The sequence below is a fragment of the Magnolia sinica genome, chromosome 9, assembly GCF_029962835.1.
Source record: "Magnolia sinica isolate HGM2019 chromosome 9, MsV1, whole genome shotgun sequence".
NCBI classification, from domain to species: domain Eukaryota; kingdom Viridiplantae; phylum Streptophyta; class Magnoliopsida; order Magnoliales; family Magnoliaceae; genus Magnolia; species Magnolia sinica.
In genome coordinates, this window is record NC_080581.1 from 48,975,645 (window position 1) to 49,002,429 (window position 26,785).

Sequence of the window (26,785 nt, forward strand, 5' to 3'; positions counted from 1 at the left end):
TGTGGCCCTGAACGTGGCACCCACCTCAATGTATTTTTATATCCATGCCGCTAATTTGTTTTGCCAACTCATTTTAAGGGATGGTCCCAAAAATCAAGCTGATCTAAATCTCAGGTGGACCATAATGAGTGACGCCTTGAATGTGAGGCACACCTTAACACATTTGTTGTATATCCATGTCATCCATCCTTTTTGCCATACTCATTTTCGGGCATGGTCCAAAAAAGAGGAAGATCCAAATCTCATGTGGACTGCACAATGAGGATTGAATTCCCACCATTAAACACTTCTTGAGACCAAAAGATGTTTTGGATCAAGCTGTTGTTTGTGTTTTCCCTTCAACCAAGTCTTTGTGACCTTATCAACAGGTTCGATGGCAAATAAACATTAGAGTGGGCCTTGGGAAGTTTTTAACAGTGGCCATTCAATGCCTACTGTGTGGTCCACTTGAGATTTGGATCTTCTTGATTTTAGGGACCATACGCTAAAATGAACTAAAAATTTTGATGCATGGCATGGATATACAACACATAAATCAAGGTGGGCTCCATGCACCAAAACAGCGCATGTGCACTAAGCGGCGTACACCACAGGGTATTACAAAAAAAAAAAAAGTAAAGTGCATGGTTGTTTCACAGCCACGCCATCCATTTGTTTTGAAAAAGAGAGAGGGAAAAAGAGAGAAAATGAGAGGGAAAGGGGGGGAAAAAGAGAAAACGAGAGGAAAAGAGAGTGAGCGAGCGAGCGAGCGTGAGAGAGAGATAGAGAGAGAGAGAGAGAGAGAGAGAGAGAGGAGGGCTGCACCAGAGAGGGAAGAAGAAGAAGAGGCCACGGGCCACAGCAGCTACCATTGCAGCCACAACAGTATATGAAGAAGATGAGGAAGAAAAAACGGAAGAAGAAGAAAACCAGGTATGTTTTTTTCTTTTTTTGTTTTCTTTTAGGGTTATTGTGCGCAGTGTTCGAAGTATTGGTATCGCTACAAGTTTTGCTAGCTGAGGATATGGAAAGAATATCGATTTCGGTGATAACCGGAAATGCGAGAAAACATAGAAAAACGGTAGAATTTTCAGTGAAACTTCAAGAAATGCTAAAATACACATATTTGCATAGTTAGGAATAAAAAGTTTGCGGAAAGAATTTATACACAATAAGTTTCCATTTAATGGGGGCTTAAAAGCATGTGTAATTGTAAGAAACAATCTAACTATCCAATCATCCATCCGACCTTCCATCCAATCATCTATCGATATTGTAGAATATCAACAACTCATGATATTTTGCCAAAAAATCATCAACAACTGTAAAGGAAATGAAAGATTGTGGTCTTGATATCACACATGATAACAATAATATTGAGATATTATCAATATTAGCAATGACAAATTGAGAAGTGCTTACAACAATGTACTCATAAAAAACGAATTTGAATTTTTTTTAATAAATAAACTTTCTATGATATTTCTACTTTGGCGATATTATTGAAATATCGCCAATACACTTGTGATGCAAGCTTCAATACACTTGTGACGCAAGCGTCACCTAGAATTTAGGCAGTTGAAAATATTAACGATATCAATACATTGGCAATATAAGTGACACGTAGAATTTACACAATTGAACAGATTGGCGATATCGATACGTTGGCAATACTTAGCGATACATTGTTGATGCCTAGAATTTCTAATACTACCGGTGTTATTGGCATCGCTACTAGTGTTATCAGTATCGCCAAGCTGGAGATAACGATAATATCGAAGATATTTTGATAATATCAGAGATAATTCAAACAATGACTGTGTGTAACGACCATTACGAGGACTGTATTGGTCGTCATGTCCAATAATAGTTGCGGTTCTTTTTTTCCGGACCCTACTGTTTCAACCTCGTATCGCGTAACAGTCACCGCCATTACTATTACATATTGGCCATTACGACCAATACATAACCTAACAAACCTTGGGATGGATGGGTGGATGGATGGATCCACCATTTTCCCCAATGTTTCTCTGATTCAACGATACATACTTTTAGGCCCCCATTAAAGAAAAATTATTATTTAATTCCTAAAGATGTGTCTTTTTGCTATTATTTAATTCTTAAATGTGCAAATATGTGTATTTTAGCCAATTTTTGAAATGTCGTTATCATGTTATGTATTGCATCCTTGGGAATAGATACGTATCGGTTATCGCATGGGATCTATCGTTTGTATCAGGTAATTTATCACATTTTTTGAGAAACATGGGGAAACGTTGGGGAAATGGTTGAATTTTTCAATGAAACTTCAGGGATTGTTAAAAAAGACCTTAATACACACTTTTAAATCATAACATCTCAAAAAAAAAAAGATGCACATAATAGGTTTCCTTTATATAGGGACATAAGCTATGCGTTGTCTAACTGAACTAATGCAACTATATTCAAATTAAATGCATAACATTTAGAGTGTACGTGACAATCATTTCATCAAACACTCCAAATGGTTGAAGGAAATTTTCAAAATTAAATATTTTAATAATTTTTTTAATTCCAAAATGATTTTACTTTCTGAAAATTGACAAGGACTTAACAAATAGTAGATCAACACTCATACATGCTTGATTTCATGTTTGGAATGCAACATTGCAAGCAATTTGGGAGAAATTGGGGAAATTTCAAATTTTGTCCAATTTTCCCTAAATCGGACAACCTACACTCAAATTTCGAAATCAGAGTGCATGTGATGATCATTTCATCAAATACTTCAAAATTAGTCTCAATTGATAGCTGGTCGAAGGAAATTTTCAAAAAAAAAAAAAAAAAAAAAAAAACATAGATGGAGAACACGAAGAACCAATGTATATCGAACTAAAAGCTCCAACTACGATGATTTTTCATGCAAAACATGAAAAACCAATGGATTTATAACCATTCGAAATTGATTTTACGTAATTTCAACAAAAAAAAAAAAAAAGGGATCAGAACTTGAAATGCTCACCAAATCGAACATGTGGGATATTATTGGCACTACCTGTGCATTTTGTATCACACAGGTGGGATACAAGATATATCGTGGGATATATCGGCCTATATCATTGATTTTTAGAACATTGAATTTAACATCTCTTGAAGTATCATCGAAAAATTCAACCATTTTAAAAGAAAGATAATGAGCACTGTGAAATATCTGCTTCAAAAGGACAATTGTTCGACAAGTGTGCGACTCCATATGAGGACCTCATTCCCTTCTGCCCACTCTCCATTCACACGGTTCTCAAAGCAGAGGAAGGGTGGACAGCAAGAACCACGAGCCCTCTGTCCCACACATCTATCCAGAAGCAAGTGTAGTTCACCGCGTCTCATCCCTAAGTGTGAATTCCCCATTAGCGAATTAACAACTTGTGGGGCCCTATCTATTCCATCTCTCGAGCCCCACAGGGACCATGCATGGAAGTCCCTCATCCACAATGCAAACCTCAGGCATCAGAATCACCTTTATCGGTGCTTCGAAAATCCATTCCTCATGTTTCCCTGAGCCAATGTCACGTGCTTTTATGCCTCCATTAAAGGAAAACTTATTATGTACACATCTTTTTTGCAATTATGTGATTCTTAAATATGCAAATGTGTATTTTAGCATCTCCTAAAGTTTCATTAAGAAATTTCACCATTTTCCCCATGTTTCCCCAATATTTCCCTTAGCGATTCATTTTCGATTATCATTGATAATATCAGCAATATCGATACATGTTTCCATATCCCCAACTAGCAATACACGTAACCATACTAATACTACTAACATTGTACTCAAACTAGCTTACTTTCAAATCAAGATCAATGAAACATGTTTTGCTCAAGATCCTACAAAAATCAGAAATTTGTGGCAATCCAAACGCACCCATAAGGAGCTTGTAGGGTGTTGCTCTACTGCCAGATGTAGGGTGGCAATGGGTTGGGTTGGGCTGGATCGTGGTCAGCTTGAGTTCAACTAGCCAAGAACTCTATCCCAAACCTGACTTGTAACCCATTATCCTATGACCCGAGCTGAATTGTGTAAAATTCATCAAGCCCGACCCAACCCAACCCCCCACAATGACCAGATTGGGGTTTAAGAATAGAATATGAGGCTAAGGCATGCACAACTAGGCCTTGTCAGTGGATATCCTCAAACATAAATAAATTATCCATACATTTTTTCTTTATTTTGCTTCAGGTTTTGGGTTGGGTCATGTTGTATCATATGGCCAGCCCATTGATAACCTATATTGGCAGGTTGGGTGGAGTAGGGTTTGGGTCGGGCCAACCCATTAATAACCTATATGGGCTGTTCGGGTTGGGTTCAACCCAAACCCAACATATTTACTTAAATGGGTCACATTTCTAGCCCAAGCCGACCCGTTAGCTATTTAGCTTGGCCCAAACCCACCTCAAAAGAAGGCTGGGCCAGTTGATCTGTGGACCAACCCGACCCATTGCCAGCCCTAGACATGGGATTGAGCCAAAAGGGCCTCCTTGTAATGTAGGGGTGGCACTTGTTAGTTTGTATTCTTTTCCCTCTTAGGCTCCTTCAATCACATTTATCACTCAAAAAATAACAAACATAGAGGTGTTGGGGTGCAGGGGAGAGACCATTGAGGTACGGGTATGGGGTAGGTGAGCTGAATAAATATGAAATTGGATACCTCTTTCCTAAAGGAGTGAGAATTTTATTTGAAAAAAGCCAAACAAAGAGAACAACCGTAGCACGCTCAGCACGCCAATACCAATTGGAAAAAGGACCTTACCTATGACCTATCCACATCCTTTACTCTAACAGATTCCATACACTTTGCATTCGAACGGGGGACACCTTGGCCTTCCTATATCCAATCAAATTCCCACATCTTGCCATCCCAGCTATTTCATTTGAATTTTTTAAAGGCTTGCATCAACATCTTTTTCTTCCTCAAAGATTGCCTAAACCTGGTTTCGAACAACTAATTTTTCCAATCTTATTTAGCGATGTCATAATCCATCCTCATCATATTATCTCCAATCATAAGGTTAACAGTTAAGACTTAATAAGCACCCGATCCAACTGAATCCAACCTGGACTTGAACCAAACCCGACATTAAGCTAGAACAACTAAGAACCGAATGGGTACCAAACCTGTTCAGATTGGGGTCCAATTCCTTGAATGCGGTACTCAGAACTGAACTCAACAAAGACCTGAACATGAAACCAGGACCCATGAAAACCAATAGATGCCAAACCCATTCAGATTAGGGTCCAATTCGTCCAATGCAGTACTTGGAACTGAACTCAACAAGAACTGAACCAGACACCTTAGGTGGTCCCAGGTAATGTACACAAGGACTCAACCCGAACACAAGTTGTTGGCAACCCTAGATGTGATGCTACAGTTTAATCTACTGGGGTAATAGCCTAGCCCTATCTTCTCTAGTGGTGTAATGCCCTTGATTCATTCTTTGCCGCTTTCTCCCTCTATTTCCTATATACTTCAATACCTGTAAGTTTTTTCTTGCATTCAAGATCCACATTGAGACCCCAAATCTGGTACAAATAAGCTTAATTTTGTTCTTTCAATTTGGACTCAATTTTCCACTTTGTTTTGCTCATTGGGTGAACCACCCAAACGACAAAATCACTAACATAATCCCTAATTCTCACGTAATCATGCATCCTATGGCAGTTTGAGCATAATTTTCTACACTCGTCCAGAGAATGCACTCTTGAAAGGTAACACTATACGATCCAACAATTTTTACCTTCAAGCTTAAGTCATACAATGGAATGACCAAACAGGATGGATTCTCTCTAGATAATTTGTTTGCAACATGCATACCTTCAAAGGTGCATATCCATATAATCATAAAACCTGGAAATCTGCAAAGCTATAGTAATTTTCAGAAGCACATTCTTACTACAATCAATAACAGAAGTATAGTACTTCACTGCAAGGTACCACCAACACCAACATCCATCTTCTTCTTCTTCTTCTTCTTCTTCATTTTTACTGAAATCAATGAGAAATAGTAGTAACGTAACATAGTAAAGAAAATCAAAATAATGATGATGTTGATGACGACGACGACAATGATGATGAGGATGATGAGGATGATGATGATCAATAATAACAATAACATATGAAATTAGTTTACCTCAAGGAGCCATGGAAATCATTGCCCGGATCTCTTCCTATTTATGTCGTTAAAGTGATGAGAGATGTGAAAATGAAAAGGAGGATGTTTAACTCTTTCTGAAGTCAAGTGACCACAACAGAGCTAATAACTGAACTCATCTAATGAGCAAAGGTTGCACCACGGACCAAAAAGAAAACAGATAGCCACGAAGACTATATTTAACCCAATAGGAGCAATAATTAAGCAAACCTCAGGGATTCAGCAAACATACCGCTAGAAATCATTCCAAAATAGGCAAGCAAGCACTTGGGCTAAGGTAAGACAGCAAGATGTGGCAGCACCCTAGAGCTACAATAGAAATGAGGTCAATAAATGGGACCTGAGAGTAGTCCCAATGGGAAATAAAATGGAGGGTTGAGATGGCTCAGCCACATGATAAGACAACTCGATGCAGCCTTAGCATGCGAGGAACTTTGACTAGGGTTGAGGGGCTTGGAGGGAAAGCAGATATCCAAAAAGTACTGGCATAAAGGCCATGAGAAGGGATGAGAAAGCCTTTTCACTTATATAAGGTCCTATCATAAAAAATTATCGTCAAATAGGATTCATGAAGCTGACCCCAATAGCTGGGACAAGGTTACAACAACATTGATAGAGTTTGATGTTCTTTGCAATTTTCAAATTACAAAAAGAAATGAAAATAATTTTTTTTTAAAAAATAATAATAATAATACATAATGAGTACTATTTCTATTGGTAACGACTATAGGATTATCATCCAGGGAGACCAGGCTGACATTAAAAAACAATAACCATAACAGTCTCTTTATGAGAAAAAGAGATCGACCAGTACCTTATCAATTGCAGTTGAACTGACATGCCTACTTTGTATCACCTTGATGGGAAGGATCATGCATTAGCACAGTAACATCAAAAACCTACTTTACATAGTAAAGGTTCAATTGAAATTAAAAAATGAACAAGTCAATTCAAAGCTTAAAGAAATATAGTTTACTAGATTTGATGTAGCAGTGTTTGTACCATCTTATCTATTCACATTGCACAAGCATCCTCTATATTGGCATATGCACCATACAGGTAAGAGTCAAACTCATAAGAAATAAAAGTTCCCAGCTGCTGCTCTTCAGTTCTTCAGGTTCTAACAATATATTCACATCTTTCCTCAGAAAATTCAACCCTTACGGCGATCGAAACACACACAACTCACAAAAGGAAAAAGAGACCCACATACAAAATCAAGAAAATAAAGGTTCTCCTCCTAAGATCTTGAATTCATGCTACAAGAACGAGCCAACCGGAACAGCGGTGCTCCTCCACTTACACGCATTTCCCCATCCATAGGACTGTACTGCTTCCTGCAGCCTGGGCAACGGCCATCCGCCTCAAGAATCCTCTTGTGACAAAAAAGGCAAAGGTGGAAACCGCAGGAACAGGGTAGGAAGCTAAAGTCCGTCAGATCAAGATCTTCGTAGCAGATGGGGCACGACGAGGGCTGAGAAACCATACCGTGGCAGCTCCAGCTATCGTTTCTGCGGCCAAAATGCCCTTCCACCATGTTCACAGGAAAGCTATGCTGCTTTGAGAGATTGGGCAAGCTCAGCGGGCGGAAAGCATCGTCTGGCCTCCAAGCCCGAGAGCTTATCGCAGCTGCTCTAGGATGCACTCCTTCACATGGCAGCTTAGATATGCCCACGACCCGAGCCACCTGGTATGAAATTTCTGGAGCAGCAGACTCCACGGTGATCTCAGATTTAGTAGGAGATCCTGGATTCAGGTTGCAGTGGTTGTCTTTAGCCGTGAGGGCATCAGCAACAGCCTCCCAATCATCCAAGCATCCATCTTCTTCTTCCTCTTCATCCTGGCTGATGCTTCTGGAGAAGCACCCATTGCTGCTGCTGCTGCTACTGCTGCGAGCATGCTCCTTCCTGGAGGAGACATTGCCGAAATTGGTGCTCCCGGTGCTGTTTGTCAGCGACTCTGAGTCGCTGTCTTGGAGGTTTGATCCCTCATTCCCTTCACTTGTTGACTTGGTTTCAAAATTTCCCAAGGCCCCATCAAGCCCGTCCATCAAAGGTAAATGCAGGTTAGGAGAAGAACCCCTACTCATTTCCTTGTCACCTCCTTTGTTCTTGACTGCAGAAACCCCACCCACCAAACCCACCAACAAATCCTTTATTATTATTTATTCAAAATTAGATTAGATTTAAAGGAACACTTTGGCTGTATCCATGTAAGCGAACGCTTGTGTTTGCGTTAATCAAGAGGATTTCATTTGTATTATTCATTCATAGTGCAGCAATCAAATTGCAGTTATGTTTCTTTCGACAACATAATTGCAATTTGGAGTTTAGACCGTCGATCTGAATGCAGCAGCTGAGGATAGAAATTCCAATTTGAAAGTGCGTCCAGAAAATAATCAATGCCCAAAATTATCTTCCTTTTAAGGAAGTGAAGGGAGGACTTAATAAAGCATGAATGCATGCATGCATACATACCTTGAGAAAGCCATTGCTCGCGCCTTGCATCAAGCTTGCACTGCTTCAATTTCGCAGACCTGTTCGTCTAAAGATTGGGAATTTGGATATGCAGTTAGAAGAAGAGAAAAGGGGGTCTAAAGGAGAGAAATAAGAAAATGGTAATAGAAATGATTTTGTTTCTGTTTCTAACTAACCCTCTTCTTCCTGCCGATCATATCCCTTGAAAATGCAGTCATGGAGGATACGTTGCTCCCCGGATCAGAACCCATGCCTTTCTTTCTTTCCTTCTGCTCAAAAGAAAAAAAAAACCCAACCCCTGGAGCATGCAAAAATTCGAGCGAGGAAGACAGAATTCGTGAGCGAACGGGCGATGAGAAATGGATAAAATGAGAAACGCCTGTAATTCTACCAATTCTCTCCGTCTCTCCTTTCTGTTTCCAATCACGCTGAATTGATACCCTCCCTTTAATACACCCGTTCATTTTGCCTCCGTCGCGACTACACCATCCAGCGTGTGTCTCCACCCGCTGAGGTCCACATGCTGAGTGGTCCGATGATCGGAACCGTCCATGTTGTACTTCTGTGCTAAAAACCTTGTTATCGATTGATCATTCTGACCATCAGTGTCTGTATATTAATTTATAACAGTAAAAATAAAATTTTCAATAGCTTCCATACAGCTCTACAAAATCAAAGGTTATCAACATCAAAGAAGCGTGGTTACATTAAAATAGCTTATCAAGCATATAAATGAAAATATTGACGGTTCAAATTAGTGGACCATCTCGTGGGCCCAGTTGGCGGCGACACAGGCTAGTGCGTAGCCGCCATAGAGGGAAAACGAACTCCATATCCTAAGATCGAGTTTATCTTGGTGCACGTGACACTTGATATGCAGGCGCTGATAAATGCCATACGTGGCATATATTAACTCAAATTAACTAAGTCGTAGAAAACACTACTCCTAAGTAAGAACGCAAATTTCAGATTAGTTGACCAAGCCGTCAGTGTTTGTTGAAATAAGACAATTAGTTTTTTTTGTTATTTTTCATTTTTAACAATCAAATAAAGAAGTGTGTACCAATATGACAACCAAACAATACGGTAAGCCTGATTGGTTTACGATACACTAGGACCAAAAGCTGCCGTTTGAAAATACTTCTGTACGAAGTATGCAATTTTAAAGTAATTTTAAAGCTTGTTTGCATTGGACGCAGCGAAGGAGGTGATGAGGTCAATCACCATCTTTATCAAGGATAACTGCTCCTAATTTATGGGGCTTCCTTGGACTCCTAGTAGAGATTACAGGAATTAGCGAGGAATGGAAACAGAAAATATTTTTTAATAATTTAAAATAAATTAATTAATGATATAAAAAAGGAAATTACAATCTTTTAAATAGTGAACTCAAACCTATGATGGATTTTCATACTCTAACTCCCTAAGAAATGTGACTTACTATAAATAGTAAACTTCCTATTTATTAGTCATGATTCCTATTAGACTTCATGGTTTCTAGCCAAAAATAGTAAGTATCTAATTTAGAATAATCATGTCATTCTCCTCATTTTTCTACGCCCTTATCATGTTGGGCATGACTACTAAAACTTTAACGTCTCGGAAAAATTCGTACAAAGACCCGAATACCACCTCAGGGAGAAATCACCCAGGACCAAAACCTTTAGAAATTAGGTTAGTATTGGTGAGTGCTAAACTAGAGTACTTGTGAAATTAGCACTAATCACTTTAAATATGATCTGCAAGACCCAAACCGTACAGTATCATTGACGCTACATTACCCTGAAATCTATAATCCATCTCAAAACCCGGTTGCTCTCAGGAGCACACCGAAACTTCGTATCGGACCTGGACCGCACGTCGAAAGTCCGATAACCGCAAAACTATACAGTTATGACGCATTACTGGACTTGACAACCCCCTCGGAAATCAAGTCTTAATTGTGTATAGAAATGCACAACTTGAGCCCAAAGCGAAGTGTGCGAGAAACGTGAAAATATTTAGAAATAAAATCTGAATTTAAGTAATCTGAGTCGTGTCGCTTGCGGGCCAAATATAAGGATTCAGACCGTCAGAATCTGACCCAAATACACCCTCGGATCAGGGAAAATGTCTCATACATGGCCATGTACTTGTGGCCTTGATCGAGTGACCGTGACCGTTGAACTGAAACTGGTCCGCCACGGTCGATCTACAAACCTGATCGGAACGAAAACTCAGCCTGACCTAGATCCATGGTCAGAGAGCTTAAGTCCGACCGCACGTGAAAAAGGGACTACCAGAAGTGCTCCGTTGGGCTGAAACAGACGCTCTTTGGATATAACCTAAGTATACCTTGGCCCTGGGGCCATTTCCATCAGTCTTGGGCCTATATAAGGACCTTAAACCCTCTCTCTCTCACCTCATACGAATTTGAGAAATCCTAGGGGAGAGAGGAGAGAAAAGAGAAGGAAAAAGAGAGAACGTGAGAGGGAGAGTTGGAGATTCTTCCTAGGATTCGATCCCGTTATTCCACGCACTCAACTACTATTCCTATGTCACTATACAAGCGATTCCGATTCCGTTCTTAGGTAAGCAAACCTAACCCTAACCTGTTTTAGGGTTTCAGATAGTGTAAGTTATGAAATAGCTAATCTAATTCATGCTATAGGTTGTCAATCCGTCATTGACAAAGGCTAACTGTCTAAAACAAATCCGATACGTGTTTACCAGCATAAGGTGCAGACTATAAACGTATAGGTTATGATTTTCAAGGCTTTCAATGTCGATTAATGGTTTATTACTGATGTGAGTGCTATTTCACATGGCAAATGCGATGTTCGTTTCGCATTTCAGATATATATGAACTATATGGAGTTTAGTGTATTCCATGTATTTATAGAAAAGGTCGTATGCGTATGAAATTTGAACATGTGTTTGCCATGATTAATTGTCGTGTGTTTATGCTAGTTATATGTGTAACAACTCCTTGGCGAAAGGATTTGCCCTAAGACGTGCTATCAACAACATACGTCATGTATGTTGGAATATGTAATCTAAGTGTTTGTAGAAATGTCTGAATGAACAAATGTGTAATAAATTGTACTTTATATGGGCCTTGAGGAGAGATTCTCAACTACCTTAACGATGTGTATGATTTCCTCCATGTAACTTATATTCTTTGTCTGTTTTATTTAGGGACTGCATATGTGTGAATTCATATTTAAGTTGAAATCCATCAAATGCTCACATGCTTGTATGATTAGAATTGTTGATCCATTACTGTTCTGATTATCCTGTATGATTATCTATTATAATTGAATGTGTTTGGGACTACGGAATAGTCCAGGCAATCGGTAACAAGCACTGAATAGGTGGCTGAGGTTGTTTCGCCACATAGGACGTGATCGATGAATCCAAGCCGTACTTGGGATGTCGGCAGTGGTTAGGCCACACGGAGTGCTTACGCACTTCATGTCGGTCAACTCAACGTGCGCTCGTACTAGTCGAGCTCGTCAAGTAACCCGATTGACTTGATGTATGTTCACCATGTATGGATGCTACTGCTTGAATCTAAGGTACCAAACTCACCAGTGAAAATCCCTTTAACCTTGGTACCTCGATCCGCTAAGACTCATGAGTCGGGCATGGTGGTTTGGGACACCGTGGTCGAGCTGTTGGCCTACGCTGAGGTGACGAGCCTCCCCGTAGTGTCCAATGAGCAACATAGCCTCGTGAGCCGAATATGGTAGTATGGGACACTGTATTTGAGCTGTCGGCCTACAATGATAAGGTGACGAGCCCTTTGTAGTGACCTCGAGCGTACCCTAAGACTGCGTAGAGGCGACGAGCCCTTACGTAGCAACAAGAGTACATACTAGGCCTACACTGATAAGGTGACGAGCCCTTTGCAGCGACCTAGAACCGTAACATCGTATGAGACTTACTAGGATTGACAACCCTAGAATGGATCATTGTTTGGGAATTGATATAAGGGAGGTACTTTAGCTTCCTAATCCTGCTGTATGAAAATGACTAATAAGAACTTGGTAATCACGTTCATGCACCGCACTGCATGTGTCATTTGGCGTTGGGCAGAGCACTGAGGAAGTGACTGACATGTACGACTGTTAGATGAAGATCGCAAAGGGAGTGCAGGCGAGGGCATGCATCATTTATACATACCATTCCTGCATTAATCAAAGTACTTAGGGATGTTTGATTGTATTGCTTTATCATTACTGCTTGACTGAATTGAGAACATGTTAACTTTTTCTTTATTGTTCCGCTGAGTTGATCACTCACTCCCACATTACGGGACGGTGTTTTAAACACCAACCAGACCCTGTCTTAGTTGCAGATGGAGACCCGACTGATGAGGCAGAGGCGGACTTCGCAGACGATGAGGATGCTTTCTCATATATGCAGTATTCAGGCGGATTCATATAGGCCGTCTGATCGATGGGGCTTCAGGGTTGCACTTGTAGAGGACTCTCACATTTTTGACATTTTGTAACTTAAAACAGTATTTGTAATATTTCACCTGGGAGGTGTTTATACTCCGGAGATGTACCACGACTTATATGCTTTATATCAATCTATTATAGTCTTCCGCTTGCATAATTTAACTGTCTCTGGAGTATGATACGCTGTTTTGGTATGATCTCATTCATGTTTTATACACTAATACAGATAACATTTAATCATCATCAAATATGTTGCATAAGTAATGCGTTGGAACTCAGGAGTTGGACTTTTACTCGACCCCCGATTTTCAGGGCGTTATAAAAACTCAAAGGATCAAAAGTTATGATCGAAATAAAACTTACTATTTATAGTAAAAACAAAAATAAAATGGACTTTCAACTCTCAATCTAATGGAATCTCGCAAATCCAGCGTGGGCAATCTGGCGTAGGGTTAGTTGGCTAAAGTAGCTTCTCCTACCCCAAAATCATATATGATACATCCAAAAATTCATTTCGATTTGCGAGATACGACTGTTTTAAGGTTCTAACGGTCCTGATCACTTTCACCTCCGATTGGGCCTTCTCTAATTCATCTTGGCAATGAAAGTGTCCGCAACCCGCTCTACATCAGGATGTCATGTTTTTTTTGGTAGTGGTAAAAAAAGTTGCTTAAAAATAAGTTAGTTTGGTATGAATAAAAAAATTCTTGTTTTTTAACTTTGGGTTTTTCCCTAAGCATTCCAAGGGGTCTAGTGGGAGCACCAAAATAACTACCTTTTTAAATTTTACTTTTATAGACCTTTGGCATTTTTTTGGGATGAAACTATTCCCTTATGCCCATAAGGCTATTGCATGTAAAGGGGATAGCGGAGCCCACAATAATAGTTGATGTCGACCATTGAAACCTTCCTTAAGTCCACTTTTGGAGTCATCCAACCCGTTTATAAGGTCACACGAATCTAGATGAAGGGGAAAGACAAATTTTAGCTTGATCCAAAACGTCAATGGTCCCTAAGAAGTTGTTAGTAGTATGGACATTGGATCCCGAGGGGTAGAATCGACTCGTGCTTCAACGAGTGTCTTTTTCAAGGATTTTGCACTGCAATTAAAGAGTATTGCGTTTGATCAGAGCCTCCACCAGCTAGTTACTTTGTCTCTACAGTCGGCTAGACCCTATAGAAACGTTAGGAGAGAGGATTCGAAAATTCTCAACTCTAAGATGATTCTTTAGTCTGTGATCAGAGATTCAAGGTAAGGGACCACAGTTTCAAAGAGAGTGTTAGGCACCCACTCTGCCTGTACTGTTGTACAACTCTTCTTCATAAGGTCTTACTATTCTTGAGGGTTGGGTGTTAGTTCTCACATATCGGTGTATGTAGTGTGTGTAATATGTCATATTTTAATACGATAGACTAACCGACTGATGGGCATGATTTGATTATATCGGCAAGCCGTAAAGCATACACTCATGGTCGATCGGGTGATTGATGTTAATTGATGCAATGCTATGGATTGAATAAGCAAGGGGATGGAGAAGGAAATTAGTGTTGTATAATGCTAATGCTGGAATTATACAAAGCTGGTTAGAGAATTGGATAGTTGGATGGACGGATGTGTCGCAAGGATTGGGTTAAGAGGTTAGGAATAGGGTTTCGATTGCTCAGGGGGCTTTGGATTGAACCGGATTTGGCTTGACTTGGGCTGGACTGTCCCTTGTTACTCCCACTTCTCCTTGGTGGAGGGATGGAGATGGGTGATTAACAGTGTAAGTAAGGTAGTCTTGGTGAGTTGCGGATGCTCTAATGTCTACTGGATGATTGAAAATGGGAAGGGGAGGGGACTATCTATAGCCCCCAAGCCCAATTTTTTGGTAATTCCTAGTAAGTTTATGGTTGAAAAGGCCTTGGATAGTTAGGTTTTGATATTGCCACATGGCAAAATCTCATGGGTTGGATTGGATGGCATGGGTTGCAATTTCAGTTAGAAAGGGAGGGTACTAAAGTCAAATCAGCTTAGCATATGGATGAAGGTTATAAAGGAGAAAAGTCCACATGTGCAGGAGCCTTCCCCTGGGCAGAGAGTTGCCACATGGCCAGCGGCGTCCTGAGCGCTGCTGGCATCACAAGTGCCTCCCTTACTTGGCAATGGGCTCCTTCTACACGTGTGGAGGCCTCCTCCAGAAAAGGTGTGCCATGCTGTCTTGTTTGGATTGTAAATGGGCTTGGGCTCGAACTTGTTCATGGTTTAGTTTAGGGTTTGGCTAGGTGAGTTGATTGGGTAAGCTGACCGGGAGAGTTGACTCAGTGATTCGACTCAAAGCTCTAGGGTTTGTGGTTATAGAGTTGTAGGACTAGATCAACTGGGTTAATTGGGTTGAGCTTGGTCGAGTTTATGGTTTGGATTAGGGTTTAGGGTTTCGATTATGGTTTGATTTATGGTTTAGCCATCCATATAAACAATCCAATTTCAATTAGCCTGTCACCCTAAGGTGGGGTGTCTACAAATGCCCCTCTTTAGTAGAGGTTGCATGCAATCGAATGCCAAAGAGAGTGACCACCCCACCATTACTAGTCAGTTATAAGTTGTGGTCTGGATTCATTGTCTACCTTTGTGTCTGTGTCAACTGGTTGCCTAGAAATAGATAACTTGCATATGTAACGGGGGTTTGGGAAAAACATTGAGATTTTTCCTATGTTTTTGTGGCATTATGGGTAACCAATCGCAACTCTTTCACTCCTGATCGATACTAACACTGGAAGAACACAATATAGTAGAGCCCTACGCTTTTTGCAGCCTTATGAGGGTACTAATTGCAAATGTAATGTCTATTGCTTCCCAGATCATCCCAGGAATACTTGTTTTGCTTGATTATCAAAGTGGTTAGCTTGTTATGTGCTTTCTGTGGCCTTATGAGGCTCTCACTATGCCAACTTGAACTCGATCAAGTTCCGCAAGAATCTACGCCTAGGTATGTGCGAGTGACCCTTTTCCATGCAATCTTCTGATTTTGATACTAAGGCTACAATTTATCGCTCCCACCGTAAAAATGGTTTCTTCTGACTAGGTTTCAGCCTATCAGCTTTCCTGACATTAGCATTTGGTATGTTTGATTAGTCACTGGAGTTCAAACCAACTGTATTTTGTGTATTCAGATTTGATAACCTCTAGGAAAACTGCAAGATATAGGATTTTATTTGATTTTTTACTAGCCCCCACCTAGAGATATGGAAGATTTCTTCCTGTTTCAACAAGAAACAGAATATCGCGATTGGAATATTTATATTCAATAATAACTAGAGCTGGGCATCGGACTGAGTCGGATCGGATTGGGTCCAACTCAATTCGGTCTGAAATCTACATGGACTGACCCGAACTCGATCCAATCAGGGACCGATCCGAGACATCTGACTAGAATTGATCCGATGCACGGTTGGCCTGACCCGAATCGAGTTTGACTCGGTCAGGGAAATCGAGTCAGATCGGGTTGGGTACGGTTCGAATTGGGTTGGGTCTATGGGTCAAACTATGAGGTATGTGTTATATCCAAACCGTCCATCCATTTGGAGAGTTCATCTTAAGGCTTAAGCCGAAAATAAGACAGATCTAAAGATTAGTTGGACCACACTGCCAAAAACAGCGAGGGATTGAACGTTTACCATTGAAACCCTTTTGGAGATCACAGAAGTTTCGAATTAGTATGAAATTTGTTTTCCTCTTCATCCATGTATTTTTAACCTTATTAACAGATTAGATGGAAAATAAACGTTATGGTGGGCCCTACAAATATTTTAATGATGAAAATCATGATCCTCGCTGCTATTTTCGGTGTGGTTTATTTGAGCTTTAGATATGATTCATTTTTTTTCAAATGCTCTAAAATGATCATGAAAAATGGATAAACAATATGGATATAATAAATACATCATTGTGGGACCATGTAATTTTGATCTCATTTGAGCTGTTCATACAACTCGGATCTCGAGGCGTGTCTCCGCTCGTCTTTGCACGACACGTATCTACACCATCTGTAACTTACAGCCTGTAAGCTGTTGTGTTGACGTGCATAACACGAAATTGCTCAGTGGGCTCTTATCGGCTGCGACGCCTACCATTGAAGCCTATCTAGGCTCCACCTCAAAGTGTAAAATGAGAATACGTACCAGATCTGATATGCACATTAGGTGAGCCCTACTGGGTAGATTTCATGGCTCTAAAATCAGGGAGAACTGATCATTAGGTGGTCACACGTTTAAAGAAGTAGAATGAACGGTCAGGAGAAATTAACCGTTGGGCGCAATTCAACATAGACCTCTGCCCGACCAGATGATCAGATTAACTCAAAGAGTTAGTGAATCGAGATGGCTATACTTGAATGTCGCAATCCAACGTGGTGGACCAACGGACTACAAAAGCACTTGGTTGTAACTAAGTAAACTCTGTTGGGGCCCACCGTGAATGCATGTGGTTTATCCACGCTGTCCATTTGTTTTTCTAGATCATTTTAGTGGTTAAACCCAAAATTGATGCATATCCAAAGCTCAAGTGGACCATACCATAGGAAAAAGTAGAAGCATTGATTTCCACCGTTGAAAACTTTATAAGGCGCCAGTGATGTTTATTTGTCATCCAACTTGTTTATGAGATAAATATATGTGATAAATATTCATAAAAATCACTCAAGATCGGATCAGATCGGTTTGGATCGGATCGGATCAATCCAGATCAGATCCATTCGGTTCGAATTTCAGTTCAAATCGGTCCGGATTGACCACGATCCGAACTCGATCCGATGAACAGTCAGATCTGACTGATCCAACTCGAACGGCACCGATCCAAGCCTTCAGATTGGGTCAGATCCGCCGGATCAGGTCGGTTTGTGCCCATTTCTAATAATAACAAAGGAGAATGGAGGAACAATCATCATCACTCATTTTATTAATTATGAATTCGTATTACATCCCTCATGTTTTCCTTGATTCTAAAACAAAGTACATTATAATCAATACACTAAAAGACAGGAAAATAGTTCAATAGTGATTTTGGCAGCATTCTATCTTGCGAAGCGTCCGTCGTAATGACAGAGGAGCTATGCGGGCTCGAGTCACTTATTCCGCACTGATACGCTTAGAATACAAGTGCAGAAGACAAACTCGTGGGAGATTCCAAATCGCTTGGAAGAATACCACCAAATCTCTAACTATTCATGTAAACTAGATTGTCGCACGGTTGCACAATCAGCTCCTGTTATGCGGCCGCACAATGGGTCTTTGCTTTGCATTGAAGGCTGCTCCTTCTGCTTTTATACTTCTCTTTGTATCATGCCACGAGATACCTGGAGAAGAGCTTGAAGTATCTTTGGAGTTTTCTCTGACTTCTTTAGAGCTCTTTGCTTGTGAATGAATGAAATGAGAGATGGAGGGGGTATTTATAGGCGTCTACATGTGTGAACCACAAATCTGATTATCTAGGCTGATTCCGATTGTCGAGGTCGATTATCGAGGCCGATTGTTGAGGCCAATTCTGATTCTGATTGTCGAGGCCTATTGTTGAGGCCGATTCCGATTCCGATTATCGAGGCTGATTCTGATTGTCGAGGCCGATTTTGATTGTCGAGGCCGATTTCGGTTTTCGAGGCCGATTCCGATTATTAAGGCTGATTCCGATTGTCGAGGCCGATTCTGATTATCGAGGCCGATTTTGATTGTTGAGGCCGATTCTGATTATTGAGGTCGATTTCGATTGTCGAGGCCAATTCCGATTATCGAGGCCGATTTTGATTGTCGAGGTCGACTTCGATTGCCGAGGCCAATTGTCGAGGCTGGATATCGAGGCTGATTTGTCGAGGCCTAATGTGATGTTTATGAGGTCCGTATTTGAGGCACATTGTGATGTGTATTCAACCTGTGTTTAAGGCCTAATGTGATGTATATGAGGCCTATGTGATGAGGCCCATTGTGATGCATTTAAGGGCCAGGCGATGGAGCCCATTGTGATGTATATTAGGCCCATATGGGAGGCCCATCATGATGTATATTAAACCCTTGAGTAAGGCCCATGGTGTTGTAAATTAGGCCCTTGTGTGAGGCCATGGGTCCACTTTATGTTAGGCTCTATGTGGGCCATTCCTTGGGGGCAATGTTGGTTAAATGTCTACATTGTCGAGGCCAATTGTTGATGCCGGTTATTGATACCAATTATGAGTATGAGACAGTATAGCATCATCATAGATGCCCATACGCATCATCTGCATGTTTATTATGAGATGTGATTGACCATTGCATATGCCATAATACAGATGGTTTATGGGACTCATTGATAGGTAGAGTTATCCCACACAAGCACACAGTATGCGTAGGATTGAAGCATGATTGGACTACATGACTCATGTATCTTACATTATGTGATCGTGATTACTGTACGCCCTAGTGACATCAGGGCTGTAACTTCCACAGGCATGTCATGGATGACTAGATAAGACTCCGAAAATGTTTGAGTTCGAGCATCTGGGCACTTTGGATGTCCGTGGATGAAAGTCCCTAAATCTCTGAGGCTAAGAGATGCCCCAACGTCTAAACTGAGTGGATACATGAGCGCCTGAGTGCCGAATACCAGTAGGCCGCGTCTCCCACTATGTCGTGGTCGGTCGGGAGGGGGTGTGGCCTTATCCACCTAAGTGAGGGGGTTGTAAGCTAGGCTGAGTTTAACCACCTCTCAAATGGGTTCATTATCGATGAGCCGAGTAGGCATTGGTATACTACTGGCAGGCAGGTAGTGAAGTCTTTTCCACTTGCTGGGCTACGCGGCCTGCTGGGGAGGTAGCCAGCTTGGAGTGTACTAGACCTCGGTGATGATCCCAGAGATGTACGGTACTGATATATAGACTTATTGAGCAAGAGTTGCATACTCATTCATTCATTCATTCACTATTCACTCAGGCTGGTGGTGCACAACTATTCATTACGTGTACATTCACAATGGCCAGGATTTCGGTTAGGGCGCACGACTAACCTGAGATCAGGAGTTTACCACATTGAGTCTGACTATCTAAATTTAGGTATGAGACTGGTTTGGATGGAAGTCCCTTGTGATGGACCTCGTAGCCTGTGATACTATGTACTATCATCCCAACTTCACACTCAAGCTTGGTCTTTTCATTCGCATCGCATAATGCATTACATCCGCAGGCATATGGCATTTTGGGTTACTATGTCTCTGCACTTATATGGCCTAAACGGACTTAGCAGGATTTACATATTGCATTGTATCCTTGACATCTAATATTTGGCTCTCTTTAACTCCTCATTTGTATAGCTGATTTGTATTATGTACTCTGATATTGTATGACTCATGGACTTGTCAGTATTTCTACTTACTCTGATATTGTATGGCTCGTGGACTTACCAGTATTTTCGTTTACTTTGATATTACATTCTGAGCACACATATTTTACTCACACACTTACACCACCCTCTAAGCTTTCTATAAGCTTATGCACGATAAATGCGTGCAGGTGACATTATGATGCAACCGAGCTGAGGTAGGAGCATGCAGTTGAGCTTCTGGAGTTTTCTTTGATATTTCCATATTGTATTTCCCTTTCAACATTGTACTTAAATGATTATATTAGTGGATATGTGATGATGATATTGTCTTTGTGGTTTGGGTATACTTGCGGTTATGCTTCTTACGAGATAAATGTACATTGAAAAATCCTCCTTGTAGGATCCCAGGATCGGAACCTGGTGTATGAGCACTGGGAGCCGAGAATGAGTTACTATGGAGGCTGTCGGCACTGGATTCGGCGATCGAAAATTTTGTGAGCCCGATTTCTGAGTTTGGGGCGTGACTGAAGATGGTATCAGATCTTAACTTGAGAATACCTGAAGATAACATCACATATCTGTTGATAGTTACCCTGCACTGTGTGATTGTTAAGGACTTAGAATGATTAGATCCCCGAGTTCAAATAACTTAAAAACCTTTTGACATAGCTCCCTACCGTTGAGATTATGAGGCTGCATAGTATTCCCGTTTCGTTCATTTCTGACCGGAATCCGAGGTTCAGTAGGATCACCATAGTGTTGATGATGCGTCTTGGGAGGGCGAGGTTGATATTAGAGAGCTCTATCTTCATCCTTTTGTAGATTAATTGTGCCTTGACAGATATACTTGATGATGTTTCCTCTTCCCTTGTCTATTCTGTAAATTTCGAGGACGAAATTTTTGTTAGGTGGGGAGAGCTGTAAGACCCGTATCCTAGCCCGCACTGTTCCGTAGGCTTCCATGGTCCTCCCGATCGAATTTCGGTGACTCACGATCTGTTATCGGTGTTTACGCGCAACCCTAAGTCATATCTCGTATTCCAAAGTCGACTGAACCCGAGACTTGTACCCTAGCGACCGAGCCATCGCTGCGGTTCTGACGAAGCGTCTTGTACGCCGAGGCGATACCCAGGCCAGGAGATGTGGGCCCGCGTTCAGTTTGAGGAAAACACCACGTGTTGCAATCCCGAGAGAATCCATCACATCAAATGTCAAGTACACATCACATCACTCCCATTACTCACACCCATCCCCAAAAGTCAACTTTCCATCACTTCACCCACCTTCTCCCCATCACTCCATCACTCACATCACCTCTCTCTCTCTCATCTCTCTATCATTTTTCTCCTAAGCTTCATGAGAGCAACCCACGTCCAAGCAAGCTCCATAAGTGAGCTTTGTGTGGCCCACTCCCTACCACTCAATCCAACCCTTCAAAGCCGATCTCAACCGTTAAAATCCACCCCTTGGAGCTTTAGAAAGCATCGGTGGAAGGAGGAGTCCGAGAAGATCAAAGGTGGGTGATTTTATTTGTTGATTATGATGATTTGAGGGCCCACATATGGTGGGACCCATCTTGATGTATGCATTGTATAAGGAGGGCCCATAGTGGTAGGTTCCCTCCCCTTCTCACTGGTCTTTCTCTTTCTCTCTCTCTCTCTCTCTCTCTCTCTCTTATGATGGGCGTGGCCCACTAGATCCACACACATATGGACCCACCTGTAGTATGGGTTTTATCCATGCCACCACCGTCTAGTCCCTGGATGGTGGGATAGACTTGGATGTATGCCTTATCCCCACCGTCCATTGCTTGGACGTGGGGCCTCCTTAATGAGTGTGTGGGATTCACACCATCCATGGGGCCCACGTGGTATATGGGTTTTATCCCTGCCGTCCAAATCCCTGGACGGTGGGCCCACCACTGATATATGTGTTGTATCCCTCCTGGACGTTGGTATAAAAAATACATAAATAAAATAAAAACATCAGTTTGGTTCAAATGCTGGTGGGCCACACCGACGTGGACCCACCTTGATGGATTGTGTCCTTCACTGTCTGTCCAGTTGAAGGAATGAGGAAGATTCAAATATCAGGTGAAGCTCACCACCATCCAAATCATGGGCCCACCTTGATGATGGTCATTCGGACTATCCAACTCGTATGAAGAGGAAAACACAACTAGCAGCTTGATCTACCGTGGGACCCACCATCTTAATGTGCTGCATCAACATGTGGGACCCACACATGTATGTGATTCACCTAAATCGTTCATCCAGATGGGACGCACCGTGATGTACTGTTCGCATCATCCAGTCCACTGGACGGTGGTTGCCGGACCTTACTTTCTTAAATATATATATATATATATATATAATAAAATAGTGTAAATATTATAGTAATACAATATATTATATAAGATATATGATGATGGCCCACCCACGTGGGACCACCTTGGTTGGGAAATGGATTGGCTGGAGGTACCTACACCAGTGATGTATTCACGTCAGCAAGACGGTCTGATCACAGACGTGATCAAGACTGTTCGTCCCTTTAAATGGTGGGCCATGCATGTGGACCCCACCATGATGCATGCATTACATCTCACTGTCCATCATCTGGACGGTGGGCCCCTGTAGGGTGGCTGCTATACTAGAAGACGTCAGCAAGTTCCGTGGGTCCCATTTGTTGTATGTGATCCCCAAGCAGTCCACCTGTTTTGCTATGTGGGCCACACCGTGATGTATTTGTTTCATCCACACCATCCAGATGTTTGGACAGTGCTGAACAATGTTTGGATGGTGTTGATTTACATGGGAAATGTTTGGATGGTGCTGATTTACCTAGTCAATGTTTGGGCGGTGCTGATCATCATTAGAGTGTCATGTGCCCATAGAATGATAGTGTACAGTGATACACATGTTGCACCTGCTACTATTGAAATGATTTTTGGTGTAAACCAAGCTCTCTCTTGCCGCCCATTGATGCGTCCCACTTGTTGTATTTGAGGCCCATGGGTTGCGGCCCGTTATGATGTATTTTCGGCCCATTTGGTAAGGCCCATTGTGATGTATTTTTGGCCCATTTGGTAAGGCCGAAGTGAGATGTATTTGAGGCCCATGAGTGAGGCCCATTTGATATATTTGAGACCCATGGATAGAGGCACAGTGTGATATGTTTGAGGCCCATGGGATGTGGCCCATTGCAATGTACATGAGGTCCATGAGCGAGGCCCAATGTGATGCATATGTAGCCCATAAGTGAGGCCCATCATAATGTGTATTATGCCCTTAAGAGGCCCATGGTGATGTATATTGGGCCATTGTGTGAGGCCGTGGGCCCACTGTATGTTCGACCCTATGTGGGCCACTCCTTGGGACAATGTTGGTTGAATGTCCACATTGATGGGCAGTGACGGTTAAATGTCCACATGGTGACCTTCCCTTAAGCCTGGTTAGGCCCATTCTCATCATTCTCTAGTGGGTTAACCCGAATGAATGGGCCCCATTGATATTGCTTGGACCATCATTGGTTGTCCATCTATGGACCTCGAATTACGTTGAGATTGATTACTGATTCTGATTCTTATTATCGAGGTCGATTTTGATTGTCGACACCGAATGTTGAGGCCAATTCCGATTCCAATTGTCGAGGCCGATTCCGATTGTCGAGGCCGATTCCAATTCCGATTGTCGAGGCCGATTCTGATTATTGAGGCCGATTCTGATTATTGAGGCCAATTCCGATTGTCGAGGCCAATTCAGATTATCGAGGCCAATTCCAATTATCGAGGCTGATTTTGATTGTCGAGGCCAATTCAGATTATCGAGGCCAATTCCGATTATCGAGGCTGATTTTGATTGTCGAGGATGATTTCGATTATTGAGGCCGATTCCAATTACCGAGGCCAAATGTCAAGGCTGATTGTCGAGGTCCAATGTGATGTTTATGTGGTCCGTATTTGAGGCCCATTGTGATGTGTATTCAACCTGTGTTTAAGGCCCAATGTGATGTATATGAGGCATTGTGATGAGGCCCATTGTGGTGCATTTGAGGACCAGGCGATGGAGCCCATTGTTATGGATATTAAGCCCATGTGAGAGGCCCATCGTGATGTGTATTAATTTCTTGAGTAAGGCCCATGGTGTTGTATATTGGGCCCTTATGTGAGGCCATAGGTCCACTTGATGGTAAGCTCTATGTGGGCCATTCCTGGGGGCAATGTTGGTTAAATGTCCATATTGTCGAGGTCAATTGTTGATGCCGGTTATTGATACCGATTATAAGTATCAGACAGCATAGCATCATGTTACATGCCCATACGCATCATCTGCATGTTTATTATGAGATGTGATTGACCATTGCATATGCCATAGTACAGATGGTTTATGAGACTCCCTGATAGGTGGAGTTATCCCACACGAGCGCACTGTATGCGCAGGATTGATGCATGATTGGACTACATGACTCATACATCTTACATTGTGTGATCGTGATTACTGTATGCCTTAATGACATCAGGGCTATAACCTCCACAGGCATGTCGTGTATGACTAGATGGGACTCCGAAAATGTTTGAGTTCTAGCATCTGGGCACTTTGGATATCTGTGGGTGAAAATTCCTAAACCTCTGAGGCCAGGAGACGCCCCAACGTCTAGACTAAGTGGATACATGAGCGCCCGAGTGTCGAATACTAGTAGGCCGCATCTCCCACTGTGTCATGCTCGGTTGGGAGGGGGTGTGGCCTTATTTGCCCGAGTGAGGGGGCTGTAAGCTAGGCTGAGTTTGACCAACTCCCAAATGGGTCCGCTATCGACAAGCCAGGTAAGCATTGGTATACTACTGGCAGGCAGGTAGTGAGGTCTTTTCCACTCGCTGAACTACGCGACCGGCTGGGGCAGTAGCCAACTTGGAGTGTACTAGACCCCAGTGATGATCACCAAGATGTACTGTACTGATATGTGGACTTATTGAGCAGGAGTTGCATACTCATTCATTCATTCATTCACTATCCACTCGGGCTGGTGGTGCACAACTATTTGTTACATGTACCTTCGCAATGGCCAGCATTTCGGTTGGGGTGCGTGATTAACATGAGATTAGGAGTTTACCACATTAAGTCTAACTATCCAAATTTAGGTATGGGACTGGTTTGGATAGAAGTCCCTTGTGATAGACCCCGTAGCTTGCGATACTACGTACTATCATCCCGACTTCATACTCCAGCTTGGTCATTATATTCGCATCGCATAATGCATTACATCGGTAGACATATGGCATTTTCGGTTGTTATGTTTCTGTACTTATATGGCCTAGACGGACTTAGCAGGATTTAAATATTGCATTGTACCCTCGACATATGATATTTGGCTCTCTTTGACTCCTCATTTGCATAGCGAATTTGTATTTCGTACTCTGATATTGTATGACTCATGGACTTATCAATATTTCTGCTTACTCTGATATTGTATTGTTCGTGGACTTACCAGTATTTTCGTTTACTTTGATATTACATTCTGAGTGCGCATATTCTGCTCACACACTTACACCACCCTCTAAGCTTTCTATGAGCTTATGCACGATAGATACATGCAGGTGACATTATGATGTAGCCGAGCTGAGGTAGGAGCATACAGTTGAGCTTCTGGAGTTTTCTTTGATATTTCCATACTGTATTTCCCTTTCAGCATTGTACTCAAATGATTATATTAGTGGATATGTGATGATGATGTTGTCTTTGTAGTTTGGGTAAACTTGTGGTTATGCTTCTTACGAGATAAATGTATATTGAAAAATCCTCCTTATAAGATCCCAGGATCGGAACCCGGTGTATGGGCGTTGGGAGCCGAGAATGGGGTACTATGGAAGCTTTAGGCATCGGATTCGGCGATCGAAAATTTTGTGAGCTGGTTTCCGAGTTTGGGGCGTGACACTATCCCTATAGGAGAGTCTTTCTAACTTCTAAGTTCCACTATGGGGTGTACATGTTGATATATTTCATAGGATAGTTAGCCCTAATGATAATCTACGTATGGATATGATCAGCCCGCCATTTGGGTGCGCCAATCAACGAATATGATTAGAAGTCTATTTAACGGTCACTGATGGTCGATCAGGGCTGCGGCTTTACAGATATGAGCAGAAAAATATCATTAACTCATGCCTCGAGTTTGGTTGTGATCTAATGGTCGGAAAGCCACAACTTCACGAAAGAGCGAAATGTCTAATTCACTTAAGTTTCAGATTTCGGCCTAGGGGATTTGTGCATTGCAAGCACTTATTTTCTGGCCCAAGTTGAGCCGTTCTGGAAACTACCCAGGTTCGACTCCCGCGATGGAAGTTGAGCCCAATAAGACGGACATTATTATATAGTTTTG

General features: G+C 41.8%; 1 protein-coding gene and 1 long non-coding RNA gene across 3 annotated transcripts in view; both read right to left on the reverse strand.

The window, feature by feature from the left end:
- LOC131255418 (uncharacterized) overlaps nt 1-7,011 on the reverse strand; it is a 33,864-nt gene extending 26,853 nt beyond the window's left edge. Inside the window, exons 1-2 of one of the 2 annotated variants that reach the window (XR_009176012.1) lie at nt 6,974-6,993; nt 5,908-5,999 (exon numbers count right to left, since the gene is read on the reverse strand). This is a non-coding gene — a long non-coding RNA (uncharacterized LOC131255418). Of the gene's footprint in view, nt 1-5,907; nt 6,000-6,973 lie in introns of both variants that reach the window. The other variant, XR_009176013.1, reaches the window with a different exon arrangement.
- Nucleotides 7,012-7,114: 103 nt separating this feature from the next.
- Nucleotides 7,115-9,121, reverse strand: LOC131255415 (uncharacterized). Its single transcript, XM_058256124.1, has 3 exons — nt 8,819-9,121; nt 8,643-8,709; nt 7,115-8,280 (listed from the first exon to the last, which is right to left on the reverse strand). The coding sequence occupies exons 1-3, from the start codon at nt 9,104-9,106 to the stop codon at nt 7,406-7,408; spliced, it is 1,230 nt and encodes a 409-aa protein (XP_058112107.1). The 5' UTR covers nt 9,107-9,121; the 3' UTR covers nt 7,115-7,405.
- Nucleotides 9,122-26,785: the final 17,664 nt, after the last annotated feature.

What these genes read in the sequence shown, in the direction of transcription:
- LOC131255415 (XM_058256124.1), bottom strand. Translation starts at nt 9,106, where the DNA reads ATGAACGGGTGTATTAAAGGGAGGGTATCAATTCAGCGTGATTGGAAA. An exon ending in TGATCGGCAGGAAGAAGAGG is followed by an intron (nt 8,710 to 8,818) that starts GTTAGTTAGAAA and finishes CCCAATCTTTAG; the next exon opens with ACGAACAGGTCTGCGAAATT. An exon ending in CGAGCAATGGCTTTCTCAAG is followed by an intron (nt 8,281 to 8,642) that starts GTATGTATGCAT and finishes GGGTTTCTGCAG; the next exon opens with TCAAGAACAAAGGAGGTGAC.